This window comes from Triticum urartu, chromosome 2A, assembly GCF_056163025.1.
Source record: "Triticum urartu cultivar PI428250 chromosome 2A, HENAU_Tu73, whole genome shotgun sequence".
Taxonomy (NCBI): domain Eukaryota; kingdom Viridiplantae; phylum Streptophyta; class Magnoliopsida; order Poales; family Poaceae; genus Triticum; species Triticum urartu.
The window spans coordinates 650,173,663-650,188,219 of NC_141874.1; the positions used below are offsets into that span (position 1 = coordinate 650,173,663).

Here is a 14,557-nt window from a genome sequence, read left to right on the forward strand (position 1 = left end):
ATTGCTGCCCCCTCGTCCGCCGCCACTGCTCGTTGCCGCCGTCACGCCACCACCGGAGAAAGAGAAGGCCATCACATTAGGACCTCAAGGTAAGATTTTGTACCCTCTCCGATCCATACCACTCGTCGCTCAAACGGATATATCTAATACTAAAATATATTTAGATATATCCATTAAAGCGGCAAGTATTATAATAATATTAGAAAGAGATTATTGGGATTTTGAAGAGAGGCCCGTAAACTTTTCAGTGAGGCTATTGGAGATGGTCTTGTACCCCCCGATTTTCCTTTAAATATAAAAAGTAGTAGGAGCACATTAAACAAGGTGGCAGAAAATCTTGGGCGGCACGCAGGGGTCGTAATCACAGAGCGCATTAACCCATCGAAAAGAACATCCGACGTGGATTTGCTCGCATATTACACTCCACGCAAATGAAAACACCTCACGGCATCAGATAAAATATTTATGGTTGAAAGGACATCTTAACAACAAATATTTATCGCGGAATCTCCTTCCAAAGTTCCACAAGGAACGCCAAGGAGATAATAAATTAACCGACGACGCCGCGTAAATACCCAAACAAACCGGTTGCTTCAACCATCGCGGCTAACCAACTCGGCCTCCTCCTAAACAAACCTCGGGCGAGGGGAAAGCGCGGCGAGCGGCGGCGGCGGCGGTGAGGTCCAGCCATGGTGGTCCACGTCGTGTACAGGAGGCGGGAGAACAGCTGGAGGGGGGCCGACTCGTCCGTGCGGTTCCTGGGCGCCGCCATGAGCAGCAACCCGCCGAGCAAGCACCAGGTCCGCCTCGCCGGCCGCGGCGGCCTCGGGCACGCCCCCGCCTCCCCCGCCGGCGCGCGCAACGGTGGCCTCTCTCTGCGCGCCACCTCTCCGCCGCCGCCGACCGTCTCCATCGCCTCCGTCGCTGGCTGGGATTCCATCAAGCTGCGGCTCGACGGCGAGGAGGGGCTGAAGGAGTTCTTGGCCGTCGGGGATAAGGCCGTGGGGGCAGAGGAGGAGGCGGCGGTTTACGCGAGCGAGTGGCCGGCGGGCGGGGACGAGGTGACGTTCGACGCCCCCCCTACAGATGAGGAGGTCCATGCCGCCGTCGCCAGCATCCAGCAGTAAGATTTATGCTTAATCTATCAACTTGTTTTCCAAAGAAGAATCTTAAAAAGCATCCACTTAGATTGATCGAGTATTATTTTTTTGTACGTTATGCTGCTGATGATCAGTTCGTCATCTCCGGATGATTGGAAGATCGGAACTGTCTTGAACAATTATTACTTAGTGACTATTTTAATCATGTGATTGTTCTGGAATTTAGATGGATATTTTCCCGTGATTTATCACGTCTATGTCATGGACACAGCTCCAACCATGCTACTTTCCTTGCAGATTACTCTTGCTTGTATTTTTGAAACTGTTCAGGTTCAGGGGTGTGCGCCAATTGTTGTCATATGCTACAAAGTTCAGTTGGATCCCACTTCCATGATCATGCACCAATTGCAGTTTACACACTCCATCATTGCTTAATTAGCCTGCTACCCTGTTGTAGGGCGCACACTCTCCTTTGTTATCATTACTTAAAGCTTGTCCGCTCCTTAGTAGTTTAATTGATGGTATCTGGTTTTTACATGTTCCATCTGAACAAATTAAACAAAACTCTGTCGTATGCAGGGTATTTGAGAATCCTTCGGGTGTGGATTCTGATGCACTCGAGTTACAAGCGCTCGCACTGCCCATCGCAGGACTCTCTTCATCTGGGATGTTTGTTAACTATTTTGCTGCCGATTCTGATGCATCCGAGAAGCAAACTGTCCAAATAGCCAACTTAGGGAGTTCTCCATCCAACATCGGATTAGACGAGTGCACTGGACCTGGCACACTTGCACTTAACTCGACTGCTCTTATGACAAGGGAACATCAAAATGTACTGGACGCATTCCAGCTGTTGAAAGAAGATGCCTCTGTTCAGGTGAATACTGCTTGATTTGAGTCATTGTATGGTATTTATGCATAGAAGAATCTCAAATTTCTCAGTGCCACGAAATATTGACCAAAAATCACTATTTTTTCTTCTTTGCTGTGACATTTTTCTTCCTCGATGCAGAAAATGGTTATGGCCTTGTCAACTGATAAGGCTGTATGGGACGCTGTCATGAACAATGAGGTGGTGCAAGAATTTAAGAAGTCCTTCCAGGATGGTACGTGACCCTTCTTAATGATCTTTGTGCGTACATCTTTATATTGACTTGACGTGGATGAAAGATAACCTTTTGATTGTTAACGTCAAATTTTATGAACTTTGGTACTCCCTCCGATCCATATTAATTGTCTCTGATTTAGTACATCGCATCTACTCCCTCTGTTCCTTTATATAAGGTGTATTTGTTTTTTGATAAAATTCCAAAATGTAAGGTGTATTTCTTCCAATTCCAGTATTATGTTGGGTGGATCTGCATCTGATGCAAATTATCCTACTTTTCAGCTAAGGAAACTGATAATAAGGGGAGCTCTAGTGCTCCTCCTGGAATGATGCAATGGGTCCTGGAGAACACCCAGGCGAAGATCAAGGAGTTCCTTGAGAAGATACTTCAGCTCGTGCACACGCTCTTCCAGGCCCAGAGCATGGACTACGATTTGTCTGACGATGTAGTGAGAATGTCCTTCATGCTCTCGGTGTTCGTCTTCATCGTCGTAACAATAGCTCGCATAAAGTGAGCACAACAATTCGTCGACTTCACACTTGGTGGTTAGTATTGTACAGGATCAGTTATAGTCCTAGTGATTTCGTATGGGTTTCTTATGGTTGTGATCAGGGACAGTGTCCGTCTTAGTTTCCAGGTCTAGAACATTAAAAGTTGCCGTGCTGTTACAATTGTCAGTGGAAATTCAATATGTTTACTCTGTGGGTTGTGGTAATAATTGTTTTTATCATCCATAGTTCATATCAACTGCATCAGTCATGCTTGTTATCCTGCTGTGAAATACTAAATGCAGTACGAACGGTTCATCAGTGATGCGAGATTTGACAAGCTCCCTATGAATGGTTGCTGTATAAGAACGGATCAGGATATGGGATCCCACAGGATATACATACATTTTACACTCATATCAAAATCGATCAGATTTTGCCCAGTTTTGCGAGCCTAACAATTGCTTATCAGAGTGGCTGCCTGCGATTTTTGCCATTCATTCATCAGCCCAAAACCCATGGAATCCCATTGGGAAGGTGAGGTGCTTTGGTACTTCAAGTTTTGCCACAAGTGCGCCTCTTTTCCCTATCTTCCTTGCATCCAACACCACCAGGTTACATCTGTCCTCGGATACTGCATACTGCAAAAGGAGATTGGGGGCGTCAAATGGTGCAGATGTTTGAAACACCTGGAATCTTTGAAAGTTGTTGAATTCCAATAATAGCTTCGAAGAGTTATGTACATACTGACAGGGCATATGTAGTTACCTCTACAAGAAGAACATAGCCGTGATCCTCCTCCCCACCGCCGGTGGGGATGAAGACCGGCTCCCCGACGAACTTGCGCCCCTCGGAAGACCACCGCCTCGCTGACCCATTCGAGACATCGACCTTGACAACGCTGTCAAACGGAAAATATGGGAGTAATTTGCGAGAACCGGAGGCAGCGCCCGCGTAAATGAACCTATTCCTCTTGTTGGCGTAGCCTGGATTTATCGCAGGGAAGTCTGCCGGTCTGTTCCACTGATCGGATAATCTCTTCACGGTGCATCTCCGGTATGCTCCTCCTCTCTTGTCGAGCTCAATTGCCACCTGCGTTTGACAAGATAAAATTTCTGAAATTAGCAGTTAAATTATCATAGGCCCGAACAAGCAGTTCGAACAGGACTCAAATTTAACTGAAACCTACTGAAATTTGACAAAAGTTTGAATTATGATTTACTAAAACAAGCATTCGTTCACCTTCACAAGGCGAGGCAGCATTTCCTTGGTCTTGACCGCGTTCATGAACGAAGGGTCCAGCTTCTTGTTCTTCCAGTTGTAACCTGTGAGAATCGCACCATCGCAGCACAGATATGTCAGTCACTGCCTCACTGGGATCATCGTCGCACTTGAGCAGTAGTAAAAGTGCAGACGAAGATCAACTGAATGTTTGGCGCCATGTCGACGACGTTACCGAACATCCTGTGGAAATGGAACCAGTCGTAGGAGCAGCCCGACATGTGCAGGTGCAGGTCGAGGCCGCCGCGGGCGTTGTCCTCCTCGAAGGCGTTGCCGACGTGCAGCGACCACATCTGCGACGGCGCCTCGACGGGCACGGTCCAGTCGCGGCCGCTGGCCACGGCCTCCGTGGAGCGTGGCAGCAGGTAGACCGGCGTGGTCCGGCTGCTCGGGTCCAGCGCCAGCGCCGCGATCATGGGGTGCGTGCCCGTCATGGCCAGCATCGACCCCGGGATGTCGAGCCTGATCCTGTTGCCGAGGACGACGTAGTGGGAGTCGGTGAAGGCCCAGTCGTGGATCATGAGGTGCGCCGGCAGCACGAACTCCCGCTTCCGCACCAGCCTGAAGCCGGCGTCGAACTCTGCATACGTACCATCAGTGATTTGATTTTAATGGGCATATGGATGGAGATGGACGAGGGCGTGCTGCAGACCGTAGAAAGTGAAGTTGGCGCGCGGGAGGAGCATGTCCTCGGCGTTGCAGGCCACCATGAGCAGCCGGTTGCGCTTGGGGTCGACCTTGTAGTGCGCCAGCAGCCGCTTGGGCGGCATGCTGAACACGCCTGCACGGGATAATGGCGACCGGGCCGGCGCACAAACGTCAGATCATCCACGCTAGCTCGGTGCGCAACGACTAGTCTACTCTACTCAAAGTGAACAGCACGCACCGTTGAGGACGGGGCGCAGCAAGCGGGTGGCCGCGTCGAGCCCGGCCTCCGCCAGCCACGGCCGCCGGCGGTGCCCCAGGCGGCGCCGTGCGGGGGCCGCCCCGTCGGCGCGGTCGCCGAGCGCGAGCAGGTCGAACGGGCCGACGGTCTCCAGCGTCTTGGGGTCGAGCTCGTACGGCATGCCGCCCTCCCAGAGGCAGAGCAGCCGGCCGCCCCACCAGAGCACGCTGGTGTTGGCCACGTTCTTCATCACCTTCACGTTGCCCACCCTGTGCCCGCCCTGCAGCACCGAGAAGGGGCCCCGGTGCGTGAACCTCCACGACGCGCCGTCCCCCTTCTCCTCCGTCTTCGCCGCCGTCTCCACGTACCTGCGTATACGCGTGCTCTGTAAACTCACACCGGGATCGTCGACGGACGACATTACAGTACACGCCGCCGAATTCCCAAGGTGGCACGGCGGCCGGCTTGCTTGCTAAGTGGTGCGTGGCGTACCTTGCGGAGTAGCGCACGCCGTCGTCGGGGTGGAAGCGGAAGGAGCGGAGGTAGCCGTGGCCGTCGAGCGGGTGGACGATGGAGCCGTGGTCGTCGGAGAACATGCCGGGCCCGGCGAGGTAGTAGGTGCCGGCCGGGAAGTCGGGCGGGATGGCGCCCTCGGTGACGCGGAGCTGCACGGGGGCGGACGTCTCGCCGCGCTGCGACCGGAAGAGGAGGTTGTAGTCCCAGAACGCCTTCGACAGCGTGTCTGGCTCCGTCGCCGCGGCAGCGGTGGCGCCGGCTGCGACGCGGACGAGCCGGCGCGGCGGCGGGACCTGGAGGCGAGGGTGGTGGCCGTGGTGCACGACGGCGTGCATGGTCGCGATCGTGCATACCGCCATGCTTCGGCGTTGGTCTCTTTCGGTCGTTGGTTAGGTTCCTTGCGGTTCGTAGCCTATAATGACGCCCGCTGGTACTTCCGCAGCTCGCAAGAGTGACAAGTTGCGCCTTTTGGCCTTTGGAATACTTCATTTTTGTCTCGTCCAATATGTATAATCGCAGGAGCGCACTTTCTTGATGGGAAGAATCGACGTTCAATAGTTGTATAAACATCAGATGGTACACGTAGGGGTTTGGAGCGAGCGCCAACGGTTTTGTGAGGCGTTTTGGAGGGGTTTGGGCAGGGAATCGTTGTTATTTCCGGAGTGGAATCCAAGGGATGTTCGTTCGCACAGTCACCAAATGCGGTTATCCGCTTGCGCCGAACAAATTTGCCAGTGGTGCCTCTGCTTATTCTACATTGGGACATCACAGTACTGACTGACTAATTAAGGCCGCAATACTCCCTGATAAGCACAGAATTTTTCGACGTCTACTTATAAACAAAGCGCCACTCGCTGTCGTCGATCAGTTCCAATGGGCTGCTTAAGATCCGGTCCTCCCCACCGTTCTGTCTCGAGCGTGTTGGCATCTTCGCTTGAGCAAACTGAACACACACCATTAGCACCAGGCAATACGACGAGACGATTCCCTGCGCCACGTGGCCTCTGAATAGATGGTTAGACCCAAGTTTAATTTGTGAAGAACGTGATGCACACTTGAGAACTGCAAATCTGATGGCATTGCGGCACCGAACGACGTATCAGCCATGGACAGACAGGCACATAGCCCCAAGTGATTACTCCCTCCCTTCCAAAATAGATGACCCGACTTTGTACTAACTTACTAAATTAGTATAAAGTTGGGTCATCTATTTTGGAACGGAGGGAGTGCATAGTAAATGCAACTTTACCACTTACGTCGACGGACCAGACTGAGCAGACCACATGCAATGCAGAGATGAAAAATCAAGGGAAGCTCAAATTGCTCCACGGGTCGGACGGTAACAAAGACTACAACAGGCAATAAACAATACCCTAAACACGTACTTACTAATAAACAATGCTGGTAAACGATGCACACCGGTATTATTCAGTATCACACAAGAAAAGCAAGCAGGCAACATAATGGGGAATAGATTCTGCAGCGACCAGCACAGTGGGCACAGATTTGCCCTTCGTTTTCTCAGCATATCCCCGTCCAACAAATGAGATGCAGCAGCGGAAGAGCTCCGACGAATGCGGTAATTAGATACTGAAAAGAAGGCAGGCACCGTTCCTTTTTAGCTATGAGTGGAGTTCACTATGCTATGCCCATGACAACATGGTGGTCGAAACCGACGAGAAGAATCAAACCCATATCAGTCTCCCGCATCCTCATGGCTAGCATAATTGGACCTTGACGTAGCGGCGCTCAATCGAAGTCCTTTTCCCCATCCACTTGGTTTCCGCAGTTCTATCCATCACGCTGCACTTAGCTCTGCGCCTGGGCTGGCGCTTTAAAATTTACAAGAAAACCTGAAAGAAAAGAAAAGAGTAAAGTCAAGGTTTTAGCTTAGAAATTCCTAGAAAGAGTTCCAAGTAGAATGGATATTGCATCCGTGGTTTCAGTTCACATGAAAAAAAAATATAAAGCGGAAGCTGCGAATAAATGAACTTCTTTTATTCTTGACCAATAGTACATGGCTGCAAGTTCAGACTGAAATAGGTGAATGCCAGAAAGAAAAAATCATTTTACCACTGAATAGCTTCATTTCATGATTTACCAACAAAACCCTATACTTCCATGTCAATAGGTTTGGAATTTTTCTTCCTTCTATGGCATCAGCACCATCATTGTCCCCTTGTCTAGTGCACGGACAAATAGATACCAAACTGTCAAGATGGTCGCACTAATGGTATGCAAGGACGAAAACTCAAAATTTGATTGCACAGAAGGAATAAGGATTTGCTCTTCTTCCGGGAAAAAAATAAATTATTCGGTGGCAAATCAGGGATTGTAGTGTTATTAGGTGGCACAGAAGGAATTCTCAAAAACCAATGTCGGCCATTGGGATGGATCTTTTTTGTGAGATTCAATGCTTACCACCAAAAGGTATCACTAGCAAGCAGCCCACTGAACATAGGGATAGAATAATGGAACAGCACTAACCAGTATATTCCCAAAAAGAAACACTTAGCAGTATATACTGGACACAAATAGCAGATGTACTAGTCTGGTGATAAGCAAAAGCACAGTTCACTTGTAAACTGTTCCATTCCAATTTTCACAACGTTAAAGCAGGTTCTGTATCCATAGTTTCTTTTCAACAACAGTTCTAAAGTATATGAAGAAAGTTCAAAACGTAAGGTAAATCTGAATGCTAGAGAAAGTAAAAGTAGGCGCCGCAATTGCCAAGACTACCAGTGCATGGATACAATGCTAGGAGCAGCCTCGGCAGGACATGTGAAATTTAACAGCAGTGTGTTAACAGAAGAATGTTGAATGTTCTCTATGTGTTTGTTTTCAAGAAAACGCAAAAGGATCTTTGCGTTTCATTGCATTGAAAAGATGAGAGAGTACAAACCACCTAGGAGGTGATAGTTACAAGGGCCCGACGCCCGATCAGTGGACATCCCAGGAGAAAGTTAACAGAAGAATGTTAAATGTTCTCTATGTTAAGATAGCTTAACACACTGATTATATTATTTTACTACTGCAGCGACAAGGGGGATATATGGAGAAAGTGCTGGTGCATGCATCTTTTATTACTAGCAACTTTCATGATTAATACAGTATTTGCCAAAGACCAGGGAAAGGGAAGGCCTTCTGCTGAAGTTAAGAGGCCTTCAGAATGAAAACCTGTAGCTGGTCAGTGGGTAAATGCAGTTGCAGGTCAGTCAATGCTTATTGACAAGACTACTCCAGCCATACTCTTTTTGGCTCTCAATAAGGTTTAGAGATGGTGAATCACCCCCGCCACCTATTTTTATCTATTGCAGTGAGTAGTTAATTATGTACTGAAAAGATGTTTTTGAGTGTTCTTAGTTTCATAGACGGGTGTACCAAGCATCGACTGTAGTGAGAAGGATGAGACAGAACTCATCAAATCGTAAAGAATGTAATTTACCTGCCTCTCAGACAAGTAGCTCTATCAAAAGGGAAGAAGTGCATAACTGAAATATATCATTTGGTGACTTCAATCAAGCATGAAATAACGTTTACTCAATTACTTCAGTAAGAGAAAGATTATATATCCTTTGAGCAACATATAAAGGATCAACCCAAGCCAGAATACTACGTAAACTTGAGATAAATGCTAATACTATGCTAGAATGTAACTGTTTTAATTGGAATTAGAATGATTGGGTAGTGAAGTCAAGAGCAAAAGAAAAGGCAAAGTTTAGCTCTTGTATTACCTAAAATGATCACTAAAAATATGTGAAATGTGAATGAAGAAATGACTTGTGTGAAACACTGCAGTTGGTACCATTGTTTCTACAGAAATGTTGACACTAAACATGTTGAGATCATGAATGTCATGGCATGAAAACTATAATTTGGTTAGCTCCGGTAAGACTGCAAGAGGCCCTAGTGATGGATGGCCTTATATCTAGTTTTCCTTTTTATTGTGCCATCACAGTTTGACAGCCAGGAATGTGTAAAAAGGCTCACAAGCAATATTACTGTTCCAAACAATACTTGTGTACAATATTTATAAGCTTACGATTTTATCATTAAGTGGCTTCAAAGCATAGGCAATATTTTTGTGAAACAACATTGCTAATTGGAGCTTACTTCCCGCAAAAAAAAAACAAAAAATTGGAACTTACTGAAATCACCAGCTACCCATTTTCTATACTAGCTTTCCCATGAATTTTCAAGATGTATTCAAGTACATATGTGACACATCAGTTTACAATCTTTGCAACTGAATCCCATAGGAAATTTTGAACTATGCTTAAAAAAGGAAGAATTTACAGTCATGCAGAATTGCAAAACTACGCTTATCACTAAGAAAAGAAATGGCACAGATGCTACTATTCTTGCTTTGCTAGACAAAAACTCATACCACGGCCCAACAAAAGAAGCTTTATCAAAATCAAATGCAACCTCAGTCAGCATTACTCTCCTACAGTTCACAAATGTCAGGAAGGTACTCTTATTGCAATCATGAGGTGAGGCTACATTGGCATAAATTACATGGCAGATTGGCAGTATGAACAGAAAGGCATAAGGAAGTACCAAGGAGGCATTTTACACCTTAGCCGGTGATCATTGTGCCAGTGCCCTCATCTGTGAGAATCTCAAGCAACAGCGAGTGCAGGACACGCCCATCGATGATGCTTGCAGTGTGCACACCCTGGGCGAGGGCTCTCACGCAGCACTCCACCTTTGGGATCATTCCACCAGCAACCTGCCCACCGGATACCATCTGCCGCACCCCAGCGATGTCAATCTCCTTCACCAGGCTGCCAGGGTCATTACGGTCCGCCAGTATCCCAGACACATCTGTGAGCAGTAGCAATTTCTCGGCGCCCACCGCAGCGGCAATCTCACCTGCCGCCGTATCCGCGTTGATGTTGTAGGCCTGCCCTGTCTCGTCGGCAGCAACGGTGGCAATGACCGGGATGTGACCAGAGGCGATGATGGGGTGGAGGACAGTGGCGTCCACCCGCGCGACTTCGCCAACGAAGCCAAGGGCTGCGGCGTTGGGGGAGGGGCGCGCGGTGATGAGGCGCGCGTCCTTGCCGCAGAGGCCGACGGCGGTGCCTCCGGCGAGGTTGATGAGGGAGACGAGATTCTTGTTGACCTTGCCAACGAGCACCATCTCGACGACCTCCATGGTGAGCGCGTCGGTGACGCGGAGGCCGTTGCGGAACTGCGGCTCGACGCCGACGCGGAGCAGCCAGGAGTTGATCTCTGGCCCGCCGCCGTGGACGAGGATGGGGCGGAGGCCGACGCAGGAGAGGAGGACGAGGTCGCGGATCACGGAGGACTGCAGCTCGGGGGACTTCATCGCGGCGCCGCCGTACTTGACCACCACCGTCTTGCCCTTGAAGCGCTGGATGAAGGGGAGCGCCTCCGAGAGCACGTCGACGCGGCTGAGCGCCGTCGCCCCCGGCGAAACCGCCGTGGATGCGGCGGAGATGCGGAGGCGGCGGCGGGGGGAGGGGGAGGCGGCGATTGGCTTGGCGTGGTTGGGATTGGATGCGGGGTTAAAGAGCGGCGTGGATGCGAGCAGAGAGGAAGATAGCTGGGGCTTCGTGGGGAGCATGGCTGCGGCGGCGGCGGTTGGTCGGGGGCTGGTGCTCGACGGAATGCCTAGCCGGAAGGGAGGTGGAGGCGCTGGACAGGTTAGCGGTGTAGTAGGTGTTGACTGCAGGTGCGTGCGGCGGGCAGGGGAAGTGGTGAATTGGGGTTGAGTAACCTGGGCATCTCTCGGGACGGGCTCTTAAAAGCCCGACGCTACAATGTGAAGCCTGAGCCCGGAAAAAGCCCCCAAGAGTTTTTTAGATTTATAAGCCCGAGCCCGGCCCGGATGAAAAGCCCAAAGCCCGGCTGCTCCTGGTATACAGCACATTAGAACATCAACGTTTTACAAAACAGCAGAATAATAACATCATATGTCACAAAATAGCAGCATATATATGGTATCTTCACAGCAGCATATATATTTCAGCAAACAATACTATATGATCTTTACAAAACAGCACATACATTCCACTATTCCAGCAAACAGCAGGTCAGCAACATATACAGCAGCCTATATACACAACTACTCTTCACAACACTATATAGTATATTCCAACAAACAACACTATAGACATGTTATCCGAACAAAACATCATATATATTCCAGGCTTCCAGCAAACATCAGCATATACACATATGAAATCTTCACATAACAGCAACATAAATTCTTCACAAGATAGCAAAAGGCAAGTCCGTTACATCATTACATAACAGCATCATATTTCTTGTTCATAATAGCAAGTCCATACTACATAATAAATACATAGTCTCACAAGATAACAAATAGCTAGTCTGTTACAAAATACATAATAGCAAGTCCATACTCCATAACATAGTCCGACAAGTTCATTACAGAACATCATATCAAATAACGAAGAAACAAGTTGATGACTCTTTTGACTTCATCTCTTTCTTGTTCCATCAAGCTATAATAACTTAATCATTTTCCTGGAACAAAGCAAGAGAGAAATGATATGAACTAACAAGATATAATCAATGGTAACATGATATCAGTGCACAAGATAGTAAGGAAGAAAGAATGAACACAAACTGAATCTAAAGATAACTCCTCCGCATGAGAACTTGAAGGTCCACCTCCCGCAGTGCTCATTTCTACAAAACAAACAACACAATAAACAATGATAACATGAGTAACCATGATGTTAAATATGAAACAACAAAGCACACCCGATTGTACCTTCATTACGAGACATCTACCAACGATACCAATCTTGCAGAAACATTAAAGCCTCGATGGTTTTAGGCTTAAGTGAAGCTCGGTTAGGCGTTATAACTTTGTGACTCATGCTAAAGTCCTGCTCCATAGCAAAACTAGAAATGTGGACAACAACAACATCCCGAGCCATTGAAGCAAGCTGAGGATATCGCATAGATGATTTGCTCCAAAATTCCAAGACATCCAACTTGTCATTCAATTTTCTAGGTGTTTCTTCCAAGTAAAGATCCAATTGAGACCTCTCTATAGTTGTGCGTTGAGATTGTATGTAATTCTCATAGTCATTGAACATATCAGCATCATCTCCCCTACTTCCCTTACTGTCTGTAGCACCATCTGATGGTGTTTCACTAATAGCAGCAGCACTATATTCGGCAAACAAATTCACCAAAGTTTTCTTAACTTCATCCACCCAGCGTTCGGCCTCGTCGGGGGCATAAAGTTTTCCATAACAGTAGCTAACAAAAGCAAGCTTGCAATGGGGATCAAGACAGCAGCACAAGACAAAAATACATTATAATCAGCCCAATACTTATCAAACTTCTCTTTCATTGGAGTTAGCATTGGTGCCATCAACTTCTTTCTTTCACTAGATGCTTTCAAGAGACATGATTGCACCAGGAACACACACTTGAAATACAAATTGGATGCAGGATACTTTGTCCCGGAAATTATGTTGGTCACTTCATAGAAAGTTTTCAAGAAATCATGCATGATAGCAACTTTTTCCCATTCATCATGAGTTAGAGAAAAATTGGACTTGAATGTGCCATCCCTATTACCAAACCACAGTAATGCATCTTTGAGATACAAAGAGTTCTCAAGCATTATGTATGTTGAATTCCAACGGACGGGCATATCTACTCCCAGCTTTCTATCTTCATTCGAATGGTAAATGTTCTGGCCAGTTTCATAGAATTTGTGAATACAATTGGAAGAAATTTTGATATACCGAATGCCATCTCTAATCTTGTCAATAGATTTTGAAGGAAATATGCCCTATAGGCAATAATAAAGTTGTTATTTTATATTTCCTTATTCACGGTAATTTTTTATTGTTCATGGTAGAATTGTATTGATCGGAAACCTAAATACATGTGTGAATACATAGACAAACACTGTGTCCCTAGTGAGCCTCTACTTGACTAGCTCATTGATCAAAGATGGTTAAGGTTTCCTAACCATGGACATGAGTTGTCATTTGATAATGGGATCACATCATTAGGAGAATGATGTGATGGACAAGACCCATCTGTTAGCTTAGCATATTGATCGTTCAGTTTTATTGCTATTGTTTTCTTCATGTCAAATACATATTCCTTCGACTATGAGATTATGCAACTCCCGAATACCGGAGGAATGCATGTGTGCTATCAAACATCACAACGTAACTGGGTGATTATAAAGATGCTCTATAGGATATCTCCGAAGGTGTTTGTTGAGTTGACATATATTGAGATTAGGATTTGTCACTCCGAGTATCGGAGAGGTATCTCTGGGCCCTCTCGGTAATACACATCATAAGCTTGCAAGCAAACGTCTAAGGAGTTAGTCACGAGGTGATGTATTATAGAACGAGTAAAGATACTTGCCGGTAACGAGATTGAACTAGGTATGAAGATACCAACAATCGAATCGCGGCAAGTAACATACCGATAGACAAAGGGAATTACATATGTTGTCATAACGGTTCGACCGATAAAGATCTTCGTAGAATATGTAGGATCCAATATGGGCATCCAGGTTCCGCTATTGATTATTGACCGGAGAGGTGTCGCGGTCATGTCTACATAGTTCTCGAACCCGTAGGGTCCGCACGCTTAACGTTCGATGACGCTATTGTATTATATGAGTTGTGTGATTTGGTGACCGAATGTTGTTCGGAGTCCCGGATGAGATCACGGACATGACAAGGAGTCTCTAAATGGTCGAGAGGTAAAGATTGATATATAGGATGATAGTATTCAGACACGGGAAGTGTTCCGGAGTGTATCGGGTATTTATCGAAGTACCGCCGTACCGGAGGGGTTACCGGAACCCCTGGGGGAATATATGGGCCATATGGGCCATGAGAGGGGAGCACACCACCCCACAAGGGGTGGCGCCCCCCCTATGGCAGGAGGCCGAATTGGGAGAAAGAAAAACGGGGTTCGGTCCCCCCTTCCTTTCTATCTTCCCCCTTCCCTTTCTTCTCCGATGAAATAAGGCAAGAGGGGCACCACTTGGGGAAACCCCAAGTAGGATTCAGATCCTACTTGGGGCGTGCCCTGGCTGCCTTCCCTCTCCCTCCCACCTATATATATGTGGGGGGGGGGCTAGCACACCCCATACAATTGTTAGCCGTGTGCGGCGCCCCCCTCCACCTTTTA

General features: G+C 47.5%; 3 protein-coding genes across 5 annotated transcripts; 1 reads left to right on the top strand and 2 right to left on the bottom strand.

Annotated features, from left to right (window-relative positions):
* Positions 1–574: 574 nt before the first annotated feature.
* On the top strand, positions 575–2,950 carry LOC125539426 (uncharacterized). The gene is made up of 4 exons (XM_048702876.2): positions 575–1,123; positions 1,680–1,977; positions 2,113–2,206; positions 2,491–2,950. The coding sequence occupies exons 1-4, from the start codon at positions 690–692 to the stop codon at positions 2,721–2,723; spliced, it is 1,059 nt and encodes a 352-aa protein (XP_048558833.1). The 5' UTR covers positions 575–689; the 3' UTR covers positions 2,724–2,950.
* Positions 2,951–3,045: 95 nt separating this feature from the next.
* On the bottom strand, positions 3,046–5,870 carry CCD7 (carotenoid cleavage dioxygenase 7). The gene is made up of 7 exons (XM_048702875.2): positions 5,357–5,870; positions 4,865–5,232; positions 4,631–4,759; positions 4,154–4,558; positions 3,940–4,022; positions 3,466–3,789; positions 3,046–3,338 (listed from the first exon to the last, which is right to left on the bottom strand). Exons 1-7 carry the CDS (start codon positions 5,737–5,739, stop codon positions 3,195–3,197), a joined length of 1,836 nt encoding a protein of 611 aa, XP_048558832.2. The 5' UTR covers positions 5,740–5,870; the 3' UTR covers positions 3,046–3,194.
* Positions 5,871–6,677: 807 nt separating this feature from the next.
* On the bottom strand, positions 6,678–11,134 carry LOC125539427 (uncharacterized). 3 transcript variants are annotated; one of them, XR_007296859.2, is made up of 3 exons: positions 9,959–11,134; positions 7,454–7,563; positions 6,678–7,233 (listed from the first exon to the last, which is right to left on the bottom strand). XR_007296859.2 is itself a non-coding variant. In XM_048702878.2 (2 exons), the coding sequence occupies exon 1, from the start codon at positions 10,971–10,973 to the stop codon at positions 9,960–9,962; it is 1,014 nt and encodes a 337-aa protein (XP_048558835.2). In that variant the 5' UTR covers positions 10,974–11,134; the 3' UTR covers positions 6,678–7,233; position 9,959. The 3 variants fall into 3 exon arrangements, 2 of the variants coding, with proteins under 2 accessions (XP_048558835.2, XP_048558834.2); XM_048702878.2 differs by lacking the exon at positions 7,454–7,563; XM_048702877.2 differs by lacking the exon at positions 7,454–7,563 and having other exon boundaries at positions 9,941–11,134.
* Positions 11,135–14,557: the final 3,423 nt, after the last annotated feature.

Coding starts and splice junctions, on each gene's coding strand:
- LOC125539427 (XM_048702878.2), bottom strand. CDS start 10,973: ATGCTCCCCACGAAGCCCCAGCTATCTTCCTCTCTGCTCGCATCCACG.
- LOC125539426 (XM_048702876.2), top strand. CDS start 690: ATGGTGGTCCACGTCGTGTACAGGAGGCGGGAGAACAGCTGGAGGGGG. Junction 1,978..2,112: donor AAGAAGATGCCTCTGTTCAG/GTGAATACTGCT, acceptor TCCTCGATGCAG/AAAATGGTTATGGCCTTGTC. Junction 2,207..2,490: donor TAAGAAGTCCTTCCAGGATG/GTACGTGACCCT, acceptor CCTACTTTTCAG/CTAAGGAAACTGATAATAAG.
- CCD7 (XM_048702875.2), bottom strand. CDS start 5,739: ATGGCGGTATGCACGATCGCGACCATGCACGCCGTCGTGCACCACGGC. Junction 5,233..5,356: donor GGCGTGCGCTACTCCGCAAG/GTACGCCACGCA, acceptor GCGTATACGCAG/GTACGTGGAGACGGCGGCGA. Junction 4,023..4,153: donor CCATTTCCACAGGATGTTCG/GTAACGTCGTCG, acceptor CGATTCTCACAG/GTTACAACTGGAAGAACAAG.